This window comes from Schistocerca nitens, chromosome 4, assembly GCF_023898315.1.
Source record: "Schistocerca nitens isolate TAMUIC-IGC-003100 chromosome 4, iqSchNite1.1, whole genome shotgun sequence".
Classification (NCBI taxonomy): Eukaryota; Metazoa; Arthropoda; class Insecta; order Orthoptera; family Acrididae; genus Schistocerca; species Schistocerca nitens.
The window spans coordinates 382,505,901-382,529,421 of record NC_064617.1 but is presented as its reverse complement, the minus strand read 5'-3'; the positions used below and the strand labels follow the sequence as shown (position 1 = coordinate 382,529,421).

Below are 23,521 nucleotides of genomic sequence, written 5' to 3'. Positions count from 1 at the left end.
CTCATGGCTGGAAAGGGTATGACCGTTGCTGCCTTTTCCAGAATAACTGTATGCATTGTACAAGTAATTTGTATGAGCATCAGTCAAACACTGAACTTTCAGGCCACACTTTGTCGGTTTGTTTGGCATGTATATGCTAAACCCACAACTTACACAAAAAGGAACAAGCATTTCATCAACACATACTGTTGCACCTACAGAGTAGCAAAGTTGACTGTTTTCGAAGAAACGCAGAAAGATTTGCGACATTGTTGCTGATTTGTCTATTTTATTTCTTTCCACCAAATCATCTGGATTGTCAAATCGTAATGCAGGCAATAAAAACAGAAATATTTCTTTGCTAACAGTGCATCTGAAAACATCTCTGCCTGTTCCATCAGTTGCAAACAAGCTGTAAACAGACTCATTCCCCGACTTGAAAATGGCTGAATACACTAATAGACCAACTAGAGCCTTCAATTCAATGACATCAACATTTTGTAGATAGGATAAGTGATCGTTAGCATACTGTGCTCTAAGCTTAGATGTTTTCAGATTTGTCCATCGAATGATGTCTGGTGTAAAGAACAGTTTCCATACCTCCCAAGCAGCAATGTTTTCTCCAAGACTTTTCGCCATCTGTCGCAGTCCAGGAAGCTGCAAGAGGATGTTGTGTTGCCTTGTTCTTATGTTAGTTGGTGGCTGCTTTTCTCTCCATCGAAATCATCGATTCTTACCGAAGAAGTAAGCTCCATCGTCATCAGCTGTCACATCTTCATCACTTTCAGTTTCCTGCTCTGAATTAGTGTTGTGATCACTAAGCATCTCAATCAGGGTCATTATCGCTGTCATCAAGGTCTTCATAAGAAGATTCAACGGGCCGATCTTGAACGTCCACATCTGTCTCACATAACACACATTGCATAGAAGGTCCAGCTTTCCCCACCATGGAGAAACAGTAGCAAGCAAGAAAAACACGGCATGCAAACACTGTGGTAAGTCTTTGAGACCTCTCAAGGCTAATAATTTCGAAACAAAGAGGAGCAACAACGCAAGAATGCTGGCACGTGTAGCTTGTCAGACAATAGGAAGGTACAAGGAAGAGTCCATTTGGCTTTGCAGGGGTGTGAGAAATAGCTCGACACAAAACTTCATAGCAGTCTGAGAGACGGTCGATAATAGTTAACGGTTAACATCAGTACGCCCTCATTGGCAATCGAAATGGTTGTTAAATAAATTTTACAGACTACTTCGCAGTCATGATAACTCGCTTGTGTGCAGAAATATTCTCGAACCGACCCGAACTGCATACTTTGAGATAGGTTTGCGGCACCGACGTGTGAAGTGAAACGTACACTAGCCCAAATGGTTAGCCTGTGCACACTGCACGGCTGTCTGACGGACAGGGCGGTGACGCGGGGCATGCGACCGTCGAGTGTCGTGGCTTCTCATTGTTATCAATAAAGAAGTGTAGAAAACATGTGTGTAGGAGAGCTAAGGGCGCTGGTTTTTTTTAAGTTCTTGTTTAACGCATTTGAACAACGGTTTATTAAACTATACTTATTTCCAAGCAATCAAATTACTCTAATATACCGGGTGATTCACGAAGATATGCAAATATTTTAAAATGTTATTCTACAAGTAAAACTAAAGAAAAAAGTTCATCTAAACATAGGTCCGCAAATGTATGAATGAGCTTTGTTTTTTCCGGTCTAACATGAATACACGTGTGCTATGGTATTAATAAAAGCAGATTATCTGACACATTCATACAGTTTACGTTAATGTTATTTATTATCATCATTTTTCCAAAATTAAATTCTCTATAACTTCTGTTGAAAGCTTTGTGCAAATGTCTGGAATTAAAAAAAAACAAAATGGGGCAAGTAGTTAATAAAATAAAAATTTTATGAAATTACTTCTTTGCTTCTCTGGATGTTCTGGAAAACTACTGCAGATACACGTATGGGACATGTTTTATTAGATTCACCAGATCAATAACAACAAAGTAAATGGAAATCTAGCTTTACTTTAACCTCGTACAGTTCTGTGATGGCTTCATATTAGCGAAGTTGCTACATTTCAGGCAAAATCTTTTATTAGCCGTAAATCGAAACTAAACGTTTGCGGACCTATGTTTATATGAACTTTTTTCTTTAGTTTTACTTGTAGAATAACATATTAAAACATTTGCATATCTTCGTGAATCACACACCATATGGCAGCCCTAAGTGCTCCAGGAAAAACACAGACGTCTTGTATTGCATAGGTAATTGAATCCGAATTTTCTTAGGTTGGCCGTGAGAGTGGGGACGGTAACCCAAAACAACAGTGCGCCAACAAAACCGCGTTTCCCCAGACAAATGCAACTGTTTAAACGCCGAGGGGCTCATTTAATTGCAATGGCGCCATCAAAATTTTCAATGATGGAGGTGTTCGTGGGACGGACGCTTTCGACAGCTGATACGGGGACCTGGTGTATACATGGTCACCAGCGCGCCTGCAGCTATTGATGTAACGGTTACCCTGGCAATCGCTCCGGTGGCAGACATAAACGCTCGGTCGTGGCTACAGACGTGCATGTTGCAGAAATGGACTTGCAATATTCGTACACCAGAAAGCGATACGAGTTCGGCAGGTCATACTACTTTCAAGATGATGGGCCAAAAGTTTTGGAAAATATTTTACCGTGTAAATCTGGGATGGATGACTACATCACCAAGAATCCCGTCAACAGTACAGCTCAGTACGGCACTGTCCTAGCGGAACACGAGGTACTGTGAATATCCAGTAAACAAACAGAGGCGATACGAGCCATAAATTCTATAACTGCTAACTGCCTGTGCTAGATGCATTTTGTGCGTATTTAGAGTGGAGACGGTTGTTTCACTGCGAATGCCATACCGATATCCATTGTTTCGGTCTACGCGAATGGCTTACAATGCACACTCATTCGTGTTGTTACCATTGCCAACTTCTCTACAAGCTCTGTGTATCTTCCCGTCTCTGCATATCTGTTGTATGTCTTCTATAATTCAGACCAATCTTTTTCTTCCCCTATAATATACTCCCAGGATCGCTGTTAATAATAAAATTCTGGGAGCCTTAGTATCTATCGCACTGAACTCAGTCTCATTTTGATAAGGAATGTATATTTGTTTCGTCTTCCACGTGTCTCTTCATATTGTTCTTTACCTGTTCACATAGTTGTTAACATCCTCCTGTAGCGCTGCATTCCAGATGTAACCAGATTCAACTTTTTCTGCTCTCTACAGCCGACATTGTACTTCCGTAGACTGCTATGCAACAAACGTACGGTAACCAGTCAAGTGAGAAAATGTTTTATCCAGCATAACGATGAACTACGCGTCAGTATGTACTCCTTGGGAATAATAATAATCAATCGAACTGATATATTTACTATGTATTTCTTAGCCTATCATCAGTTATGGGGTGGAAAATGTTCTTATCAATGAATCAGAATCACAAAATATATGCTGAAAGAGTCTGAAATATCTGTGGGAAATCAACAGTGTCAACTTCTGTTAGTACAATATGCCCTCGGGACTGAGTTTCACGACCAACTTTAGACAATGCATATAAATCCATATTTGCATCCACTTCAGTATCAGTTAGTTCCATGACTTCCGTGAAAAACTTCTTCAAACACAGGTAAACGATCTGCTCTGCACTACCTGACGCATTTGTACCAGATGTTTCAACCACTGGTTCATTTGACACTGCTTTACCCTGACCGCCATCAGTTGCTGCAGTAGTGTTTGAAACTGTGGAAATAGTAGCTATCATGCATCGTCTGCATCAGTCTCCTCCAAACTCTGAATCTTCTACGCAGTATTTTGTAACCTCTTCCCAGCAGTTTATTGCACAACCAGCCACAACTTCATGTGTCGTGGAACTATGCCACCTCCATAAAGTCATTCTTACAGATCTAAAATAAATATTCACAAATGTTAATCTGACCCCTCTAACTACAAAAACCAACTGAAATGATTAAATAATATGGTTATTGCATTCAAGTGTGTGCATAAACTGTTTTCGTGACATTGCATATTTCTTTGCAATCATCCTACATATGCACTGTCTGCGGAAATAATTTATATGTCTTAGCGGCTAACATTTTCGAGGTAATTTGTGAAACAGTATTATCTAAAAGAAGAACTTCACAGCACAAAATCAATAAAATTTTATGTAACTAGGAACTGAATTCACGACACGATTTTTTTATGTGTACGACGTAAAGGAAAATTTGCTGTAAATATGCTTACAAACGAGTCCTGCATTGATTTCATACTTTATAAGAAGATATCAGAGGAGTAATCCCACGGTGACAAATGCTAGCTGGACACAGAACTAGCTCTAAAGATAAGCTCCTCAAAGTCCATCGGTAAATATTCATACTATTACTGACTTTGTCATTGATATCTCAAGCTCATAGACTTAGAAACACAAAATTTTTATCTATCAGTGATACTTCTGTGACTACGTTAATTACAATAAAATCGATTGTTTGTGATATATATATATATATATATATATATATATATATATATATATATATATATATATATATATACTTTCTACTACAAGAAGAGCCATAGAAAAATTTATTGCCGGTAGAAGAAGAGCCAGAGATAAATTTATCTTTAAGAACTGCTACCAAAAGACCAACCTTAGTAAAAGGCCAGGGATTTGCTCGCTTTGAATGTAAGAAGACGAAAAGGTGCTTTTGTAAGAGAAAAACTAACCAGTGTAATTTGAAAAGTCGCCATAGTTTGCCTTGTAATAACAAATAATGTGAACTTACTTGTTCTCTTGTTTCACTCGTTACGTTACGTTTGTCTTTTATTAAGAATTAGCTACTTTCGTTAAACGTATCAGACTAACTAATATATTTTTAAAGTATGATTATTTTCATTTCATTTTTTTTAATTAATACTATCGACATGGCTCTGTGACGGTCTTTAAAACTGTATTAAACAATACTAATGTACACTTGTTAAGTGACACTGGTATATATATATACCAGTTAGTCTGATACGTTTAACGAAAGTAGCTAATTCTTAATAAAAGACAAACGTATATATAGACAGACTAACTAATATATTTTTAAAGTATGATTATTTTCATTTCATTTTTTTTAATTAATACTATCGACATGGCTCTGTGACGGTCTTTAAAACTGTATTAAACAATACTAATGTACACTTGTTAAGTGACACTGGTATATATATATACCAGTTAGTCTGATACGTTTAACGAAAGTAGCTAATTCTTAATAAAAGACAAACGTAACGTAACGAGTGAAACAAGAGAACAAGTAAGTTCACATTATTTGTTATTACAAGGCAAACTATGGCGACTTTTCAAATTACACTGGTTAGTTTTTCTCTTACAAAAGCACCTTTTCGTCTTCTTACATTCAAAGCGAGCAAATCCATGGCCTTTTACTAAGGTTGGTCTTTTGGTAGCAGTTCTTAAAGATAAATTTATCTCTGGCTCTTCTTCTACCGGCAATAAATTTTTCTATGGCTCTTCTTGTAGTAGAAAGATTTTTCTTTGGACACGTCGAATTCGGATGTGAAAATACACAGTTAGCTTACTTAAAAAGGGATTAAGAATTTAATAGAAGCTTCTACACACTACACATATTACGATAAAAATATTAATCCTTAAAACATTAATGAATCACTTGAATAGTTAGCAACATTAAATAGAGGCACATTTTGAGAGCTTTGAACTAAGGAGCCACCAAAAAGAGTTTACAACGACATTCGTCCCAAATTATTGAAACCTGTTCCACATCCACACTTGCAATATACACTCCTGGAAATGGAAAAAAGAACACATTGACACCGGTGTGTCAGACCCACCATACTTGCTCCGGACACTGCGAGAGGGCTGTACAAGCAATTATCACACGCACGGCACAGCGGACACACCAGGAGCCGCGGTGTTGGCCGTCGAATGGCGCTAGCTGCGCAGCATTTGTGCACCGCCGCCGTCAGTGTCAGCCAGTTTGCCGTGGCATACGGAGCTCCATCGCAGTCTTTAACACTGGTAGCATGCCGCGACAGCGTGGACGTGAACCGTATGTGCAGTTGACGGACTTTGAGCGAGGGCGTATAGTGGGCATGCGGGAGGCCGGGTGGACGTACCGCCGAATTGCTCAACACGTGGGGCGTGAGGTCTCCACAGTACATCGATGTTGTCGCCAGTGGTCGGCGGAAGGTGCACGTGCCCGTCGACCTGGGACCGGACCGCAGCGACGCACGGATGCACGCCAAGACCGTAGGATCCTACGCAGTGCCGTAGGGGACCGCACCGCCACTTCCCAGCAAATTAGGGACACTGTTGCTCCTGGGGTATCGGTGAGGACCATTCGCAACCGTCTCCATGAAGCTGGGCTACGGTCCCGCACTCCGTTAGGCCGTCTTCCGCTCACGCCCCAACATCGTGCAGCCCGCCTCCAGTGGTGTCGCGACAGGCGTGAATGGAGGGACGAATGGAGACGTGTCGTCTTCAGCGATGAGAGTCGCTTCTGCCTTGGTGCCAATGATGGTCGTATGCGTGTTTGGCGCCGTGCAGGTGAGCGCCACAATCAGGACTGCATACGACCGAGGCACACAGGGCCAACACCCGGCATCATGGTGTGGGGAGCGATCTCCTGCACTGGCCGTACACCACTGGTGATCGTCGAGGGGACACTGAATAGTGCACGGTACATCCAAACCGTCATCGAACCCATCGTTCTACCATTCCTAGACCGGCAAGGGAACTTGCTGTTCCAACAGGACAATGCACGTCCGCATGTATCCCGTGCCACCCAACGTGCTCTAGAAGGTGTAAGTCAACTACCCTGGCCAGCAAGATCTCCGGATCTGTCCCCCATTGAGCATGTTTGGGACTGGATGAAGCGTCGTCTCACGCGGTCTGCACGTCCAGCACGAACGCTGGTCCAACTGAGGCGCCAGGTGGAAATGGCATGGCAAGCCGTTCCACAGGACTACATCCAGCATCTCTACGATCGTCTCCATGGGAGAATAGCAGCCTGCATTGCTGCGAAAGGTGGATATACACTGTACTAGTGCCGACATTGTGCATGCTCTGTTGCCTGTGTCTATGTGCCTGTGGTTCTGTCAGTGTGATCATGTGATGTATCTGACCCCAGGAATGTGTCAATAAAGTTTCCCCTTCCTGGGACAATGAATTCACGGTGTTCTTATTTCAATTTCCAGGAGTGTATTTTATCGAGTATCCCATACTTTGTTCCTCTCTTGTGGAAATTCTGATCATCCCTTTGAGGAACCACTCCAATAATATTGCGGAGATCTGATTTTGTCTGTCGACATCAGGAATTGGCATAACTACGTTATCACTGATTTCTACAGAAGCATGTGTTGAACGTCAAGGCAATTTCATTCTCTTGGTCTTTTTATGTTAAATTTTCGTGAGCTTTTTGTCTAGCTGCTGTTATTTGGGATTATCGATTCCCATTAGCTACAATTTTTTCATCGTCGTCACCAGTCAGAATTATTTGAGACGCTGCACTCGTGCTAGCTACAGCTCCTGGGCCTTCTTAACTAGCTGCTGCTTTGATTGTAGACTGTCCACTTGTACTAGCTGAAGCGTCTGCGTTTTATTGACTGGCTGCAGCTGTAATCTGAGAATGCCAAAAAATGGTTCAAATGGCTCTGAGCACTATGGGACTCAACTGCTGTGGTCATAAGTCCCCTAGAACTTAGAACTACTTAAACCTAACTAACCTAAGGACATCACACACATCCATGCCCGAGGCAGGATTCGAACCTGCGACCGTAGCAGTCGCACGGTTCCGGACTGCGCGCCTAGAACCGCGAGACCACCGCGGCCGGCCTGAGAATGCCCACTGCTTCTAGCTGCAGCCTTTATCTCCTCTGAGTTAGGCAATATTTCCACATCATGAGTTACATCATTTCCATCATCTGTGAGGTGTGTCCAAAAGAAAAAGTACTAGACAACGCTGTGGTCGTAATTGAAGTCGTTATTAAAGAGTGACCACCAGAGGCCGGAGCACAACTATTCCATTGTTTCACGAGCTGAAGGATTCCCTGTTCCCAGACTTCCTGTGGCTGTGACAGGGGCCAGTTCTCCTCTATGTCTTCAGGTCGTCGTTCAGTTGAACCACTTCCCAACGAGACTTTTTTTTTTAGCGGGCCAAACACATGGAAGTAGTTAGGCGATATGTTTGGGCTGCAAGGCGGATGCTCATGCTATTCCCACTTGATCTTGGCAATTACACTTTGCGTGACCTCGGAACCTCGAAGACAAGTGGAGGCACTTTGTCGTGGAGCAGAATCACCGTGACCATCCCAGGCCATTTGCTCTTGATCGACTTGCGTAGGCTACGGAGTATCTCACGGTACACATCACTATTAATGGTTTTTCCATGCTCGAGGAATTCGGTGAGTGTCGGACGACGGACTTCAAAAACGAAGGTGAGCATCACTTTGCTTCTGAGAGCACAGATCCGAATTTTGTAGGTGAAGGTAACGACACCACATTCGCGTCCCTATATGTCTCACTACGTTGTCCCAAAGCGGCATATACAGATTTCCACAGGTTTGGTTGTTACAACATTTCGCAACTTTTCGTTTCAAAAACCCTTAACCACATTAATTTTATTTAAAGCCTCTTCAGGACCATGTTCCCATGTTCAAATGGTTCAAATGGCTCTGAGCACTATGGGACTCAACTGCTGAGGTCATTAGTCCCCTAGAACTTAGAACTAGTTAAACCTAACTAACCTAAGGACATCACACACATCCATGCCCGAGGCAGGATTCGAACCTGCGACCGTAGCGGTCTCGCGGTTCCAGACTGCAGCGCCAGAACCGCGCGGCCACTTTGGCCGGCCGTTCCCATGTTCATCCCACATTTCCTTAATAACGTCTAGAGACGAACTCGGAGTCGTAATTCCTACTTGCGGCTCATTACCAGATGTGGCTTTACATGGTGACTGCTTCATACCAGCATGAAGTGCCCGATTACTCATAAATTGTACGAATCTAGGACCATTTAACCAGTTCATAGTGCTGTTGTCTTGAGTTCACATAGCCTACATATTTTTCAATGTCTTGGTTAGTACGTTAGTAATGGGACAAAGAGAAAATCAGCACATTTTGTTTGTGCGAGTTGCCTACACCAGGGGCAGGTATGCACTCAGGGGTAAACCTTGTTCTCCTTTGATTGACAGGTCATTAACCTTTTCTTCTCCTTTGATTGACAGGTCCTTAACCTATTGTTCTGCTAAAAGGACCCTTCATCTTGATTGACAGGAACTTAGCCTATTGTTCGCCAACCCCCTCCCCCCACCCCTCAGGAAACCTCCAACCGACCACCTCCCCCTCGCTGCTACAGGTACACTGTCAGGTCTGAGATATTAGAGCAGCCCCCTCTCACTCTTATCAATTTGATTGACTACTTAACTAAATTGATCAATTAAGTAACCCCTCCTCTCTAGTACTCCACCCCCCTCAACCACTCCCCTTCCCTCTCTCCCTCCCTTCCTCTACATCGATATTGGCGTTTCTACAGTGGAGAGGGTGGGTCTCACGAACGGAAATTCAAGGGGTATATTGTTTATTTATAAAAAAATACAGTTTGCGGGGGTTGGACTTTCTTGCTCATCATTCTGAGCTGTTTGGAAAGATGCAGGTCTTGTAAGAAGAAATTAAATTGATCACACAAGGAATAAAGTCATGAAACATACATGACACATAATTACACAGTTAAGAATCTTTCGATCACGAAGCACGCACTGCTCACCGCCCCCCTGACCACTGGACCACACAAAATGCCACCGCACATGCTCTCAGGAGTCGGGGTGCACCGGCGGCCACCATGAAGTGGCGACGCAGCCGTCAGCTGTCGAGACACGCACAGGTGTCTGTTCAGGTCCCTCAAGCGTGAGGCGATGGCAACCCTTTCATAATTGATACCTGAGAAATTCCTGTCGAAATACATGTTCACCTGGGCTTGTTGCTGGCGCGATGACGCGTAGCTGAGAGAGATGTTTGCATAGCGGATCATCCTCAGCGAGATGTTTGCATAGCGGCTCACTCTAGCAGGCGCGGCTAAAAGGTTGTCAGTGTTATACTGATGTCACGTAAGAATCATGTCTTCTTCTCAGAAATCTTAAACTGTGTGACAAATAGTTAACGATCACTTTTGTAGGTGCTTTCGTGATGTCTCAGCTTGTCTGTATGGAAATTCTGGTCCTAACGGGACTTGTTCACGAAAATCGCCCAGAGAAACACCGATTGCCTTCTTTCACGTGATCCTAACGGGATAGCCCGTCCATTACTTATCAGTTCCTTTTAGGAATTGGTAAAGTGTCACAGAAATAGTTAACCGTCGCTATTGTAGGAGCTTTCGCGATGTCTCAGCTTGTCTGCACAGAAATTCTTACCCTAACAAGACCTGTTTACGAAAATAGCACAGGGTAGCATCGAGTGCATCATTCCAAATGGTCCTAACGAGACATCACGTGTTTGCTTCCTGGAAACCGTGACGTCCTGCTGTCAACATACATCTCAAAAACGGTAAACGTTCTTACCGCTAAAAACCATCATCATGTCTGTGCACGTTTGCAAAACACCCGGTAATCATAAAAACATTCTTGTTGTTTGGAAAGAGAGCACTGTCTAACCACAGACGAGAAAATCGGAACAATTACGCAAGCAGAAATCGGAGCGCTGTCCTACAGAAGAGGCAAATGGCTGGAATTTTTCGGTGTCGTACAGCTACTGGTCTGAAGATGTCCTAATGCCACACTGGTGGATGAGTGATGGCATCCCCAACAGAGATGGATGGTGTGCTTCAACTTGTCTTTGAACTCGCTTTCTCAGAACTTTCCGTAGAGACCTTGACTCCGTCTTGTTCGAATCAGTTTGTAGAGGCTTCTATGCCCCAGCACAAAGGATGTTTTATGAATGGATGGAGCATTCTGAGTGGATTTTACTGAATTTACCCTCGAAATTACTGATGCTGCTGGTGTGGAAGCACTGTCCGCCTTTTTTTCTGCAGACGAGACTTTCAGCGGCAAAAAACTATTTCGTACAGATTGCCGTATTGCACTGACAGTTAAACCCCGCAGAAGTAGTCTACAGATCGTCAAATAGATCCCACTTACTCATTGTGTCGCTGTGCAGCGCCGAAGGAGGAAACAGCCGCAGTAAACGCTGCCCGTGACCGCAGCTGCGGAAGTGCATGTCAGCCAGAGAGAGGCCAGCCGGCCATGGACGACTCCCACACCCCAGGAGGACTTGAGTGGTAGCAGTTCGACCGCTATAAATACTCCCAGCGCAAACACTCGTCGTATAGAAGCTTCTCAAATTTCCCGAAGCCACCTGGGTATTAGTTCACTATTCGCCTGCCCAGGGGGAGGCACGAGCCAAATTGTCACAAGCTGGAAGGTTTCTCGGGCTCTCTGAACTGGTGTACAAAGGATGGGCAAGCTTCATCTCAGAACAAAGACATCCTCTGAGATGCTTTTTCCGGCCCTCACCTGCTTGCTTGCTGCTACGCTTTCTACAGCCATCTCCAGACTCACAGGAATATTGGGAACCAGATACATATTTATCAGTGTAACTACAATTAAATATTAGGATTGCTGCCACAGTCTGACACCGAGCAGTGTACTGGATATGTCTCCTCTTTAGGAACGAATCTCAGTAGCTATAGCACACATAATTTTTCACGTAGAAAAAATCCTTAATTCCCATTACGACTATCGATGGGCTGAATCTATAGCTCCCTCACAATAGGACACGCAGTAGCGACCACCAGACACTCGCACATATACTGCGAGGACTGTTGTAGAAGCCGGCCGCGGTGGTCTCGCGGTTCTAGGCGCGCAGTCCGGAACCGTGCGACTGCTACGGTCGCAGGTTCGAATCCTGCCTCGGGCATGGCTGTGTGTGATGTCTTTAGGTTAGTTAGGTTTAAGTAGTTCTAAGTTCTAGGGGACTGATGACCACAGCAGTTGAGTCCCATAGTGCTCAGAGCCATTTGAACCATTTTTTTGAACTGTTGTAGAAAGGCTGGGTCAGGTCCCCTCGGCACACTAGGCATTACTGTTTCTGGCCATGACCTATTTTCTTGCTTGCTTTCTCTCTACACCCACCTCCAGACTCTGTATTTTCACATGATCTGCCAGAATATTATACCATTTATGCGGTACTTCTCGATGTCAAGCACATAACAGTGTGCTACCAATCACTCGCTTAGCATAATTCCGAAGATATATACTAGAAATTATTTCTCCAAATACCCGAAACTTTTATGAGGTGGAGTGTGGTCTAAACCATTGAGTAACTAGAAACGTATCCTGTCTGTGAAGACCTTTACGTGAAAACTGGAAAAAATAGAGGAAAGTGATATTTCTACTTGCAAATACAGATTCCGAATCATCCCTATAATTTACAAAGTCTACTAAGGTGTTTCTCATGTCTAGATAACCGGCAAACCTGTTTTCCTCCTGCTAGATGCACACACCACAATCGATGTTCTCTCAACTAAATACAGGCGCGAAATGTGTAGAAGCAGTCAACCGGACAATTTACATGGGGGGAAATAATGGACAACGCAAACACACGTCCATATTGAATCTTCTCAATTTTCCACGCTATCACGAAAGCTATCCAACACATACTACGTGTTAGTTCGCTATGCGGCCGTCTAGAGGACGACACAGTTAAGTCAGCTACATTCCTGCATCACAAGAGGCCTCTCCATTAGGACAGTTCCTACCATTTGTCGGGAACGTGAGACATTTCCGCCACAGGCCACCGGCACAGACAGGATCATCCTAGGAAACAGGCCACATATATATTTTATCACCGTACTTACAATTAAATATTACGATCGTGGTCTCAATTGGACAACATTCGACAATGAGCGAAGTATCGGAAATACACCCTGCTGATGGCTGTAGCTTGGAAACAGAAATATCTGTACCATTCTTATGACTTCACGTACTTTCCCCGTTGCAATCACAGTATTCCACATCAAATCCATACCTTCCTTACGACTGGACATAGTCATTCCCTTTGCCCATGTCGGAACACACACTCACACACACACACACACACACACACACAACACACACACACACACACACACACACACACACACACACACACATGCTTTACAAGACTGACGCTCAAGGAGAACCTATCACGCATCCCCTACTGCGAAGTGTAATACTTTGTCAATAACTGATTGCTGGCGATACGAAATAATCTTGAACAAGAATCAGCAATGGGTGTACATGTCTCATAAGTTTTGCTTGTGAGTGGTACCACTGTGTTTTCGAAAGAGAGAGGTAATCGTCTTACTAACCGCCAGATGTTAAAAAACACAACCATATTACTATCACAAGCGGTCTTGGTTCTACAGCTACACGCAAGTATCCATGTTAAAAGCTATACTTGCTTTATAAATCGAGGTACGGCATTACCTCCAAATAAAATGGTTTTTCCAGACAAATACCGCGACACTGAATATAGATGGTGATCACTGGAGTGGATATTATCAGACCAACATTTCAGTTACACGTAGCCGACGATGCAATCTCGTTGATAAAATCACTGACTTTAGAAAGTGATTCGGCTAAGGCACGTGATATGAATCCGGTATTTGCAACTCCCACATGCTGTCGCTAGATATTTATCCAGTATTTGTAATGGAATCTGTCTTGTTGCCATGTCAGAGGTTCTGCGATATATCCACTGGGTTATAGGCGAAGGTTGATTCAGAAGGATCACAAACAGTGGATGGTATGCTGATTGAGGTCGTAAGAAATGTACACTAGCTTTTCAGATCTCTAGTGTTACGCTATATGGTAGAAATGCTGTCTGGGATTTGGAATTAAGTCTTTCCATTCAACCACATACCTGCGTAGCATCTTATGGAGAAATTCTATAATGATTACTGCCACTAGTGAATCATATTTCTGGCGCTCTGACATCCTGAAGCGAGTCACCTTTTACGAAACCATCAGCCACAGTAAAATTTTAGATAGTCCCTATGTCTCTTGCAACTGCTGCCATTTTTGCAGTTTTGCGCATGTGATGGTTCCAGTTTATCGTTTAAGTAGGAACTGAGCGGAAGTCGGAGAGAGCTGTATCTACCACGTTCTGCAACCTGTGCAGAAACAGAGTGACCTGAGTTAGTGTGAAAGGATAGTATTTTGACCATTTTGTGGAAATGAGGACATGTTGTCATAGCTCGCCAACAGTGTACAATGTGTAAGGTCAGCACCAAATGAAGCCTGCTCCTCCAGCACGAGATAGTATAAAAGACAGTACGGGAACTGGAGGAAGGACGAGGATCTTGCTACTGCATTGTGGTGCGTCCCCAAACTACATACAAGTACTGCTGTCCGAAGCAGATCTGTGTCTCTCAGGGCCCATTCACGTCTATCACCCCAACATGCTATCTTCGTTTTTTTTTGTACGATCCAACAGAGAAAAATTACAAACTATAAAAGCTTCACCAGCTTCAGCCAATAGAGAACATGATAAGATTTTTACCGCATCTCTCTCCTCTCATATATCGAAAACAAATACCGTCTACATACCAGCACTGAGCACATGTGACGACCCTATTAAATATTCAGCTGTTGATCCACTGCATGGACCAGTGTAAAGTTGCATCGCCTGTGCTGTAGGAGGATGACCGTATCGTACAAACTATACTATAAGTCAAACAGACCCTCCCTGTGCCGTTGTTTGAAACATTGTTTTTTTTTCTGCTGTAACATGCTTTGTACACTACCATAGATTTTGTTTTTCCGTCATGACTTCGAGGTATGTGTCAGGTTCTAAACTGACATTAATACGTTCTGATAAATTGCTTCTCACAGAAAGCTAGACATTGCACGGTATAAGTCATGTTGTTACTGCTGTTACCATAACACACCAAACACACTGGATGATTTTAAATAAAAGACAGTTACAACATAAATAACTGGAAGAGTTTGGCGGCATTGTGGAGAGTTTCCAAACTGCTGTCCGAAGGTGACTGACGACCTCTACAATTAAACTCATCTGTTAGAGTCGTGGAATAGCTGATGGCTCTGCATTCCGTTTCGACTGATTCCTCATATTGCAGTCATATACGCGATCGCTGTTTCGGTGCTAGCCATCCCAAGAAGGTGTTGCCCCCTCCACCAAAACTCTTTCTCCAACTGAAACAAGCGGTGTCAGTCAATCATTATGTGGTAACGAACAGCGTGCCAGTGGACAGATGGGATGGAAAAGACATTGTCGATGTACTGTAATAATAAGCATCAGAGTTGATAGTGCCAACAATTTTATCAATTTGACAGTTCAACACCGACCAGTGATGCGATAGCATATAAGTATACCAGACAGCACTCTACATATTTCTAGCACTTCGCGCATAGTGCATATCTCTATGCGGATGGGATTCACAGAGCATTCTCGTAGTCTTAGGATAAAATGAGAGACTGAAAGACCCCCTCACACTGTCTTTGACCAGCCCAAACTGCAGCACCATTATCAATTTAATCTGCAGGTGACCAGAAGTAGACTGGAGCTAGCCAAGTCCTCGCCCATCCAAGTACACCAGATTTCTCCAGGTGCTCCCATGTCGAGAAGGTTAGCACCCCTTATCGGTGTATAGTAGCATATTTGAAAGTGTTGTGATGTAATAGCAGGCAGTTAAGAAGAACAAGAGACCTTTGGTTTTTGTGCATGTTGGAGCTCCAGACGGATGGAGTTTGAAGCATTTTTATGTAAATCAACCACACTATCAACTCTAAAGTATTGTTCTAGGGTCTGGGATCAGTACCTAGAAGGTATTGGCAAGAGAGAACATAAACACACACACACTCCTAAGGGTACAAGGTTCAACACTTAAAACAGATCGCTTCAGTTTCAGACATATTAGTCGTATGGAATGTAGCACTGTTAAGATTCCAATGTAAGAAATATATTTCCAGCACATGACATACATCCTTCTTGCCAGTTTCTCTACAATAAACTATGGCAACAAACTGTAAAATGAAAAAAACTAATTCCTTAAAATATCGATTCTGTGTGATACGTGGACAATATAACTTTCTAGAGGTGTATAGCGTCCACTGCTCGCATCCAATCACGGTTCTGAAATTATGCTATGCCCGCATCAGTGCTGTATAATATGATCGTTAGTAATGGAAAATACCTCTTAGAAGGAAACAGATAAATGCATAGCAGCGGCGTTTGACATGTGAAATTACACGTCATGCTACCACTAACTTTGTGAACAGGACATCTGTCAAGCAAATGTGTACACGGGGATTGCAGTGCCTCACAAACACCTATGGCTAACTTAGAATCATCTTAGTTATGAAACTGAAGTCTTGATTTTATACCCAAGACGCAACTGGGGAATGGAGTACATCGCATAAATCTTCATTCGTTTAGAGCAATGTGTCATGTTTCATCGTACATGATATGGAAATGCTCTGATGACCAAGAGGTTTACTGTTACCGATTGCAAGCAGACACTGCTCTAAGACCCACACAGAACATGCGGTTTTATACGAGTCGAACATAGGCTATGTCACACAACTGATGCATCCCGAAAGAGCATCGGGAAGAAAATGGTCAAATGACCTGCAGCAACTTCTCCCTCTCTCCCTCTCTACATTGCATCATCAGTCTACCATTAAATCATACCTCGTTACAACTCCATCTCAACCGACCACTCCATCCACTCTATGTCGTCCTTTAACGTAGGTGCAAGTAAGTTTAGAGGCAGAGGGTTTTATGTTTTCCCAGCAAAGCAGCAAAGACAGCAGTCAACTCATGTGTATCACACTGTATCACCATTAGCTCAATAGACATACAGTGGAATGCTGCCTCGACGAAAAAAAATGATGGTTTCCCTTGTTCTTGATGCCTCCATGTCAAAGTTTTCTCGTATTCCTCTTGCTGTCGCATACTCGTTCCCAAGTACAAGAATTCTTCTGCACCAACCAGAAGACACACAAGTACATCCTCAATTTCCCCGCATTTTGGTGTATTTTCTCACAATTTATATGTATTTTCCACAATTCCACCAATTTTTTATGCCACTTCTACCCATGCGATCACAATACATCTCTTCCCGTGCTCTAAAATTGCTTGTAAATGTAGTACAGCTACCAACACCTAGCGCAAATGCACTGATCGGGAGGCGTAGTACAGCACTGTACTCGATAACATCCAGTCGCCTCCACCCCATATATTCCACATTTGCAATGTGTTTGTTATATTTCCTGTATGTCTGTGTATATGCATGTGTCACGGATGGATCAATGGCTGTATATTTAATAGGATCGTCACACGTGCTTGATGCTGGCACACAGATGGTATTTGTTTTTGATATATGGGAGGAGAGAGATGCGGTAAAAATCTTATAGAGTTCTATATCGGTTGAAGTTAGTGAAGCTTTTATAGTTTGAAATTTTTCCCTGTTGGATCGTACAAAAAAACGAAGATAGCATGTTGGGGTGGTAGACATGAATGGGCCCTGAGGGACAAGGATCTGCTTCGGACAGCAGTAGTTTGGGGACGCACCACAATGAAGAAGCAAAATTCTCAACCTTCCCCTAGTTCCCGTACTGTCTTTTATACTACCACGTGATGGAGGAGCAGGCTTCGTTTGGTACTGACCTTACACATCGCACACTGTTGGCGGAGCTACGACAACATATTCCCTTTTCCACATCATGGTCAAAACACAGTCCTGTTACACTAACTCAGGTCACTCTGTTTCTACACAGGCTGCAGAAGGTGGTATACACAGCTCTCTCCGACTTCTGCTCAGTTCCTACTGGCAGCAGTAGCCGTCCGCAACACAAGCAGCAACATTGAAGTAACCGATTTTGTGACTTTTACGAGTTCATAACCAGGAGCAAATTTTATAGTATCATCTGTGCGCTTGAATAGTTTAGTTTCTTGTGTTTCTGCGAGTTTATTTAATATCTAATATCCACCGTTCTCGCCTTTTCGTTTTCGTCGGAATATAAATCGATTTTGTGACAGATTACAAGTTCTTAATCAGGGGCGAATTATTTAGTTTCACGCGAGTGCTTCGGTAGTTAGGTTTTTAAATCTCTGCTTGTAAATCTAATTTATTAGACACAGTTCCTGCGTTTTTGTCAGAGTCTACAGTAGAGTTGCGCAGCACGTGCCGATAGTTCGTTTATCTGCATAGTTTAGTTTTCCATGGTCTTTAGTGTGGACAAGGACTGCGATTGTTGTGTGCGGATGCGAGCCGTGTTGGTGACACTTCACTCTCAACTTCAGGCTGTGATGGCTTTGTTTACACAACTTGAGGCTGCAGAGGGTGGGCACCAGTGTTGTGGGCCGTCTGTGGGGATCCAACGGACGTCCAGCACGGCCGAGTCCTCCGATCGGTCCTCACCGGTGGACAGCCCAGTTACTACTCGCACTGAGGTTGAACCCTCACCTTTAGTCGAGTGGGAGGTCGCCTTGGGGCGTAGCAGGCGGCGAAAGACTTCCCAGGCGGCCGCACGTAATGCTTCCCCGGTTTGTCTGACAAACAGTTTCCAGGAGCTGTCTGTGGCTGACGCTGTCGCTGCGCCAGACGCTGTCGCCTGTCTTGTTTCAGAGGAAACCTCTCAGCCTGCAAGACCCGGACAATCACAGAGGGTGGGATTATTGATAGTTGTGAGCACCAATGTTAGGACCGATTGGTACAGAGCCGAGCGAAGGGTCTGAATCAGAGGTTCAGACGGTTCTACGACCGTGTAGGCTGCAGATTCCTCGACTTGCACCAAAGGGTGGTTGGGTTTCGGGTTCCGCTGAATAGATCAGGTGTTCACTATACGCAGGAGGCGGCTACACTGGTAGCAGGGGCTGTCTGGCGTGGACTGGTCGGTTTTTTAAGTTAGTGGGTCTCGGTAAAACACAAGAAGGGCTTCAGTCACAAAGGGTGCAGGCCGAACACAGGAAGAACTTAGATACAGGAGCCATCGGTATAACAGTTGTACCAGAGCTCCAAGTGCTAATAGAAAGCACTGACGTTCAAATCATTATAGGCACTGAAAGCTGGCTAAAGCCGGAAATAAGCTCAGCCGAAATTTTTGCAAAGAACCTAACGGTATTCAGACAGGACAGGCTAAACACGGTTGGCGGTGGCGTGTTTGTTGCTGTTAGAATTAGTTTAACTCGTCGCGAAATTGAAGTAGACACTTCCTGTGAGTTAGTATGGGCAGATGTCATTGTTGGCAACGGGAATAAAATAATGATTGGATCCTTTTACCGGCCTCAGATGATACAGTTGCTCAAAGGTTCAACGAAAAATTGAGTTTGATTTTAAACACGTACCCGACTCATACGATTATAGTTTGTGGTGACTAATTTACCCTAGATATGTTGGCGAAAATACATGTTTAATTCTGGAGGTACGCATAAAACATCATCCAAAATTGTGCTAAACGCGTTCTCTGAATATTATTTCGAACAGTTATTTCATGGGCCCACGCGAATAGTAAACGGTTTTGAAAACACACTTGATCTCTTAGCAACAATTAATACTGAGTTAATAACGAGCATCAAAACGGATATAGGGATTAGTGAACACGGTGTTGTCGTAGGGAGACTGACAATTGTAACCCCCAAATCGTTCAAAAATAAACGAAAAATAACCTGTTCAAAAAAGCAGATAGAAATTCACTTGACGCCTTCCTGAGAGACAATCTCCTCTCCTTCAAAATTAATTGAGAGATTTATACCAGATAAATTAACAAACGACGGAGGTGATCCTCCTTGGTACACAAAACGGCTTAGAACACTGTTGCAGAAACAACGAAACAAACATGCCAAATTTAAACAGACGCAAAATCCCCAAGATTGGTGATCTTTTACAGAAGCTCTAAATTTAGCGCGGACTTCAATGCGAGATGTTTGTAACAGTTTCCACAACGAAACTTTGTCTCGAAACCTGGCAGTAAATCCAGAGAGATTCTGGTCGTATTTGAAGTATGTTAGCGGCAAGAAACGACAAGAAACAATCAATGAGGAGTTACTGAACACAGTCTTCCGAAATGCCTTCACAAAAGAATACGAATAAATATTCCAATATGGGTAATGTAGAAGTAAATATCCTCGGAGTAGTGAAGCAAATTAAATCACTTAATACAAGCAAGTCTTCTGGTCCAAACTGTATACCAATTAGATTCCTTTCAGAGTATGATGATGCATTAGCTCCATACTTGACAATCTTAGCCCGCATCTCGTGGTCGTGCGGTAGCGTTCTCGCTTCCCACGCCCGGGTTCCCGGGTTCGATTCCCGGCGGGGTCAGGGATTTTCTCTGCCTCGTGATGGCTGGGTGTTGTGTGCTGTCCTTAGGTTAGTTAGGTTTAACTAGTTCTAAGTTCTAGGGGACTTATGACCACAGCAGTTGAGTCCCATAGTGCTCAGAGCCATTTGAACCATTTGACAATCATATACAACCGTTCGCTCGACAAAAGATCCGTACCCAAAGATTGGAAAGTTGTACAGGTCACACCAGTATTCAAGAAACGCAGTAGGAGTAATCAACTTAATTACAGGTCCAAATCATTAACGTCGATATGCAGCAGGATTTTGGAACATATATTGTGTTCGAACATTATGAATTACCTCGAAGAAAACGGTCTATTGACACACAATCAACATGAGTTTAGAAAACATCGTTCTTGTGAAACACAACTAGCTCTTTATTCTCATGAAGTGTTGAGTGCTATTGACAAAGGATTTCAGATCGATTCTATATTTCTGGATTTCCAGAAGGCTTTTGACACTGTACCACACAAGCGACTTATAGTGAAATTGCGTGCTTATGGAATATCGTCTCAGTTATGTGACTGGATTTGTGACTTCCTGTCACAGAGGTTACAGTTCGTAGTAATTGACGGAAAGTCATCGAGTAAAACAGAAGTAATTTCTGGCGCTCCCCAAGATAGTGTTATAGGCCCTTTGCTGTTCCTTATCTATATAAACGATTTGGGAGACAATCTGAGCAGCTGTCTTAGGTTGTTTGCAGATGACGCTATCGTTTATCGACTAATAAAGTCATCAGAAGATCAAAACACACTGCAAAACGATTTAGAAAAGATATTTGAATGGTGTGAAAATTGGCAGTTGAACCTAAATAACAAAAAGTGTAAGGTCATCCACATGAGTGCTAAAAAGGAATTCGTTAAACTTCGGTTACACGACAAATCAGTCAAATATAAAGGCCGTAAATTCAACTAAATACCTAGGAATTACGATTATGGACAACTTAAAATGGACGGAACAATGGACGGAACACACAGAAAATGTTGTGCGGAAGGCTAACCAAAGACTGCGTTTTATTGGCAGGACACTTAGAAAATGTAACAGATCTGCCTACACTACGCTTGTCCGTCCTCTTTTAGAATACTGCTGCGTGATGTGGGATCCTTACCAGACAGGACTGACGGAGTACTTTGAAAAAATTCAAAGATGGGCAGCACTTTTTGTATTAGCGCGAAATATGGGAGAGATTGCCACTGAAATGATACACGATTTGGGCTGAGACATCATTAAAAGAAAGGCGTTTTTCGTTGCGACGGAATCTTCTCACGAAGTTCTAATCACCAACTTTTTTCTCCGAACGAGAAAATATTTTGTTGACACCAACCTACATAGGAAGTAACGATCACCACGATAAAATAAGGGAAATCGGAGCTCGTACGGAAAGATATAGGTGTCCGCTCTTTGCGCGCACTATACGAGATTGAAACAACAAGGAATTGTGAAGGTGGTTCGATGAAACCTCTGACAGGCACTTAAATGTGATTTGCAGTGTATCCATGTAGATGTAGATGTAAATGTACTCAAACGATAAAATGGAAAGATCACATGCGCAAAGCTGCAGAAATGGCAGCAGTTGCAAGAGGCATAGGGACTATCTAAAATTTTACTGTGGCTGATAGGCTAGAAAAAGGTGACTCTATTCAGGATATCAGAGCACCAGAAATATGATTCACTAGTGCCTGTAATCATTAAAGGACTTCTGCATAGGATCCAACGCAGGTATGTGGTTGAATGGAAAGACTTGATTCCAAATCCCAGACAGCATTTCTACCGGAGAGCGTAACACTAGAGATCTGAAAAGATAGTGTACATTTCTTACGACCTTAATCTGCACACCATCTACTTTTTGTGATGCTTCTCAATCAACCTTCACCTATAACCCAGTGGATATATCACAGAGCGTCTGACATGACATCGAGACAGAATGCATTACACATGCTGGAGAAATATCTAGCGGCAGCATGAGGGAGTTGCAAATACCGGATTCGTATCACTTTCCTTAGCCAAATAGCTTTCTAAATTCAGTGATTTTATCATGAAGTTGCAACACAGCTAAGTGTAACTGAACTGTTGGGCTGATAATATACACTCCAGTGATCACCGTCTATATTCAGTGTCGCGGTATTTGTCTGGAAAAACCACTTCATTTGGAGGTAATGCCAAACAACGATTTATAAAGCCGGTACTGTACAAAATAGATTTTTGCCGTTTAAAGTCTCGTCTGCAGAAAAAACGGCGGACAGTGCTTCCACACTAGCATCATCATTAATTTGGAGGTAAATTTAGTACGATCCTATCAGAATACTTCATTCATTCACATGACGTCCTTTGTGCTGGGGCGTAGGAGCCTTTAAAAACTGATTCGAACAAGATGGAGGCAAGGCATCTACGGAAAGTTTTAAGAAAGCGAGTTCAAAGACAAATGTAAGCAGACCATCCATCTCTGGCGGGGATGTCATCATTCATCCACCACTGTGGCATTAGAACATCTCCAGACCAGTAGCTGTAGGACACCGAAAATTCCAGCCATTTATCTCTTCTGTAGGACAGTGCTTCGAATTCTGTTTGCGTAATTGTTCCGATTTTCTCGTCTGTGGTTAGACAGTGCTCTCTTTCCAAACAACAAGAATTCTTTTATGATTAACGGTGTTTTCGCAAGCGTGCGCAGACATGATGAGGGCCTTAAGCGGTGAGAACGTTTACTGTTTTTGAGATGTATGTTGAAAGCAGGACGTCACGGTTTCCGGGAAGTGAACACGTGATGTCTCGTTAGGACCATCAGGAATAATACATTCCGTGTTATTCTGGGCTATTTTCGTAATCAGGTCCTGTTAGGACCAGAATTTCCATGCAGACAAGCTGAGATATCACGAATGCTACTACAGAAGCGACTGTCAACTACACTCCTGGAAATGGAAAAAAGAACACATTAACACCGGTGTGTCAGACCCACCATACTTGCTCCGGACACTGCGAGAGGGCTGTACAAGCAATGATCACACGCACGGCACAGCGGACACACCAGGAACCGCGGTGTTGGCCGTCGAATGGCGCTAGCTGCGCAGCATTTGTGCACCGCCGCCGTCAGTGTCAGCCAGTTTGCCGTGGCATACGGAGCTCCATCGCAGTCTTTAGCACT

General features: G+C 43.2%; 1 protein-coding gene across 1 annotated transcript in view; it reads left to right on the top strand.

Moving 5' to 3' along the window:
- The first annotated feature begins 2,570 nt into the window (after nucleotides 1–2,570).
- The window catches only part of LOC126252319 (dynein axonemal intermediate chain 2), a 154,111-nt gene continuing 133,160 nt past the window's right edge, over nucleotides 2,571–23,521 (top strand). Inside the window, exon 1 of the mRNA XM_049953204.1 lies at nucleotides 2,571–2,753. Within this exon, the coding sequence (XP_049809161.1) occupies nucleotides 2,571–2,753 (183 nt within the window). The remainder of the gene's footprint in view (nucleotides 2,754–23,521) is intronic.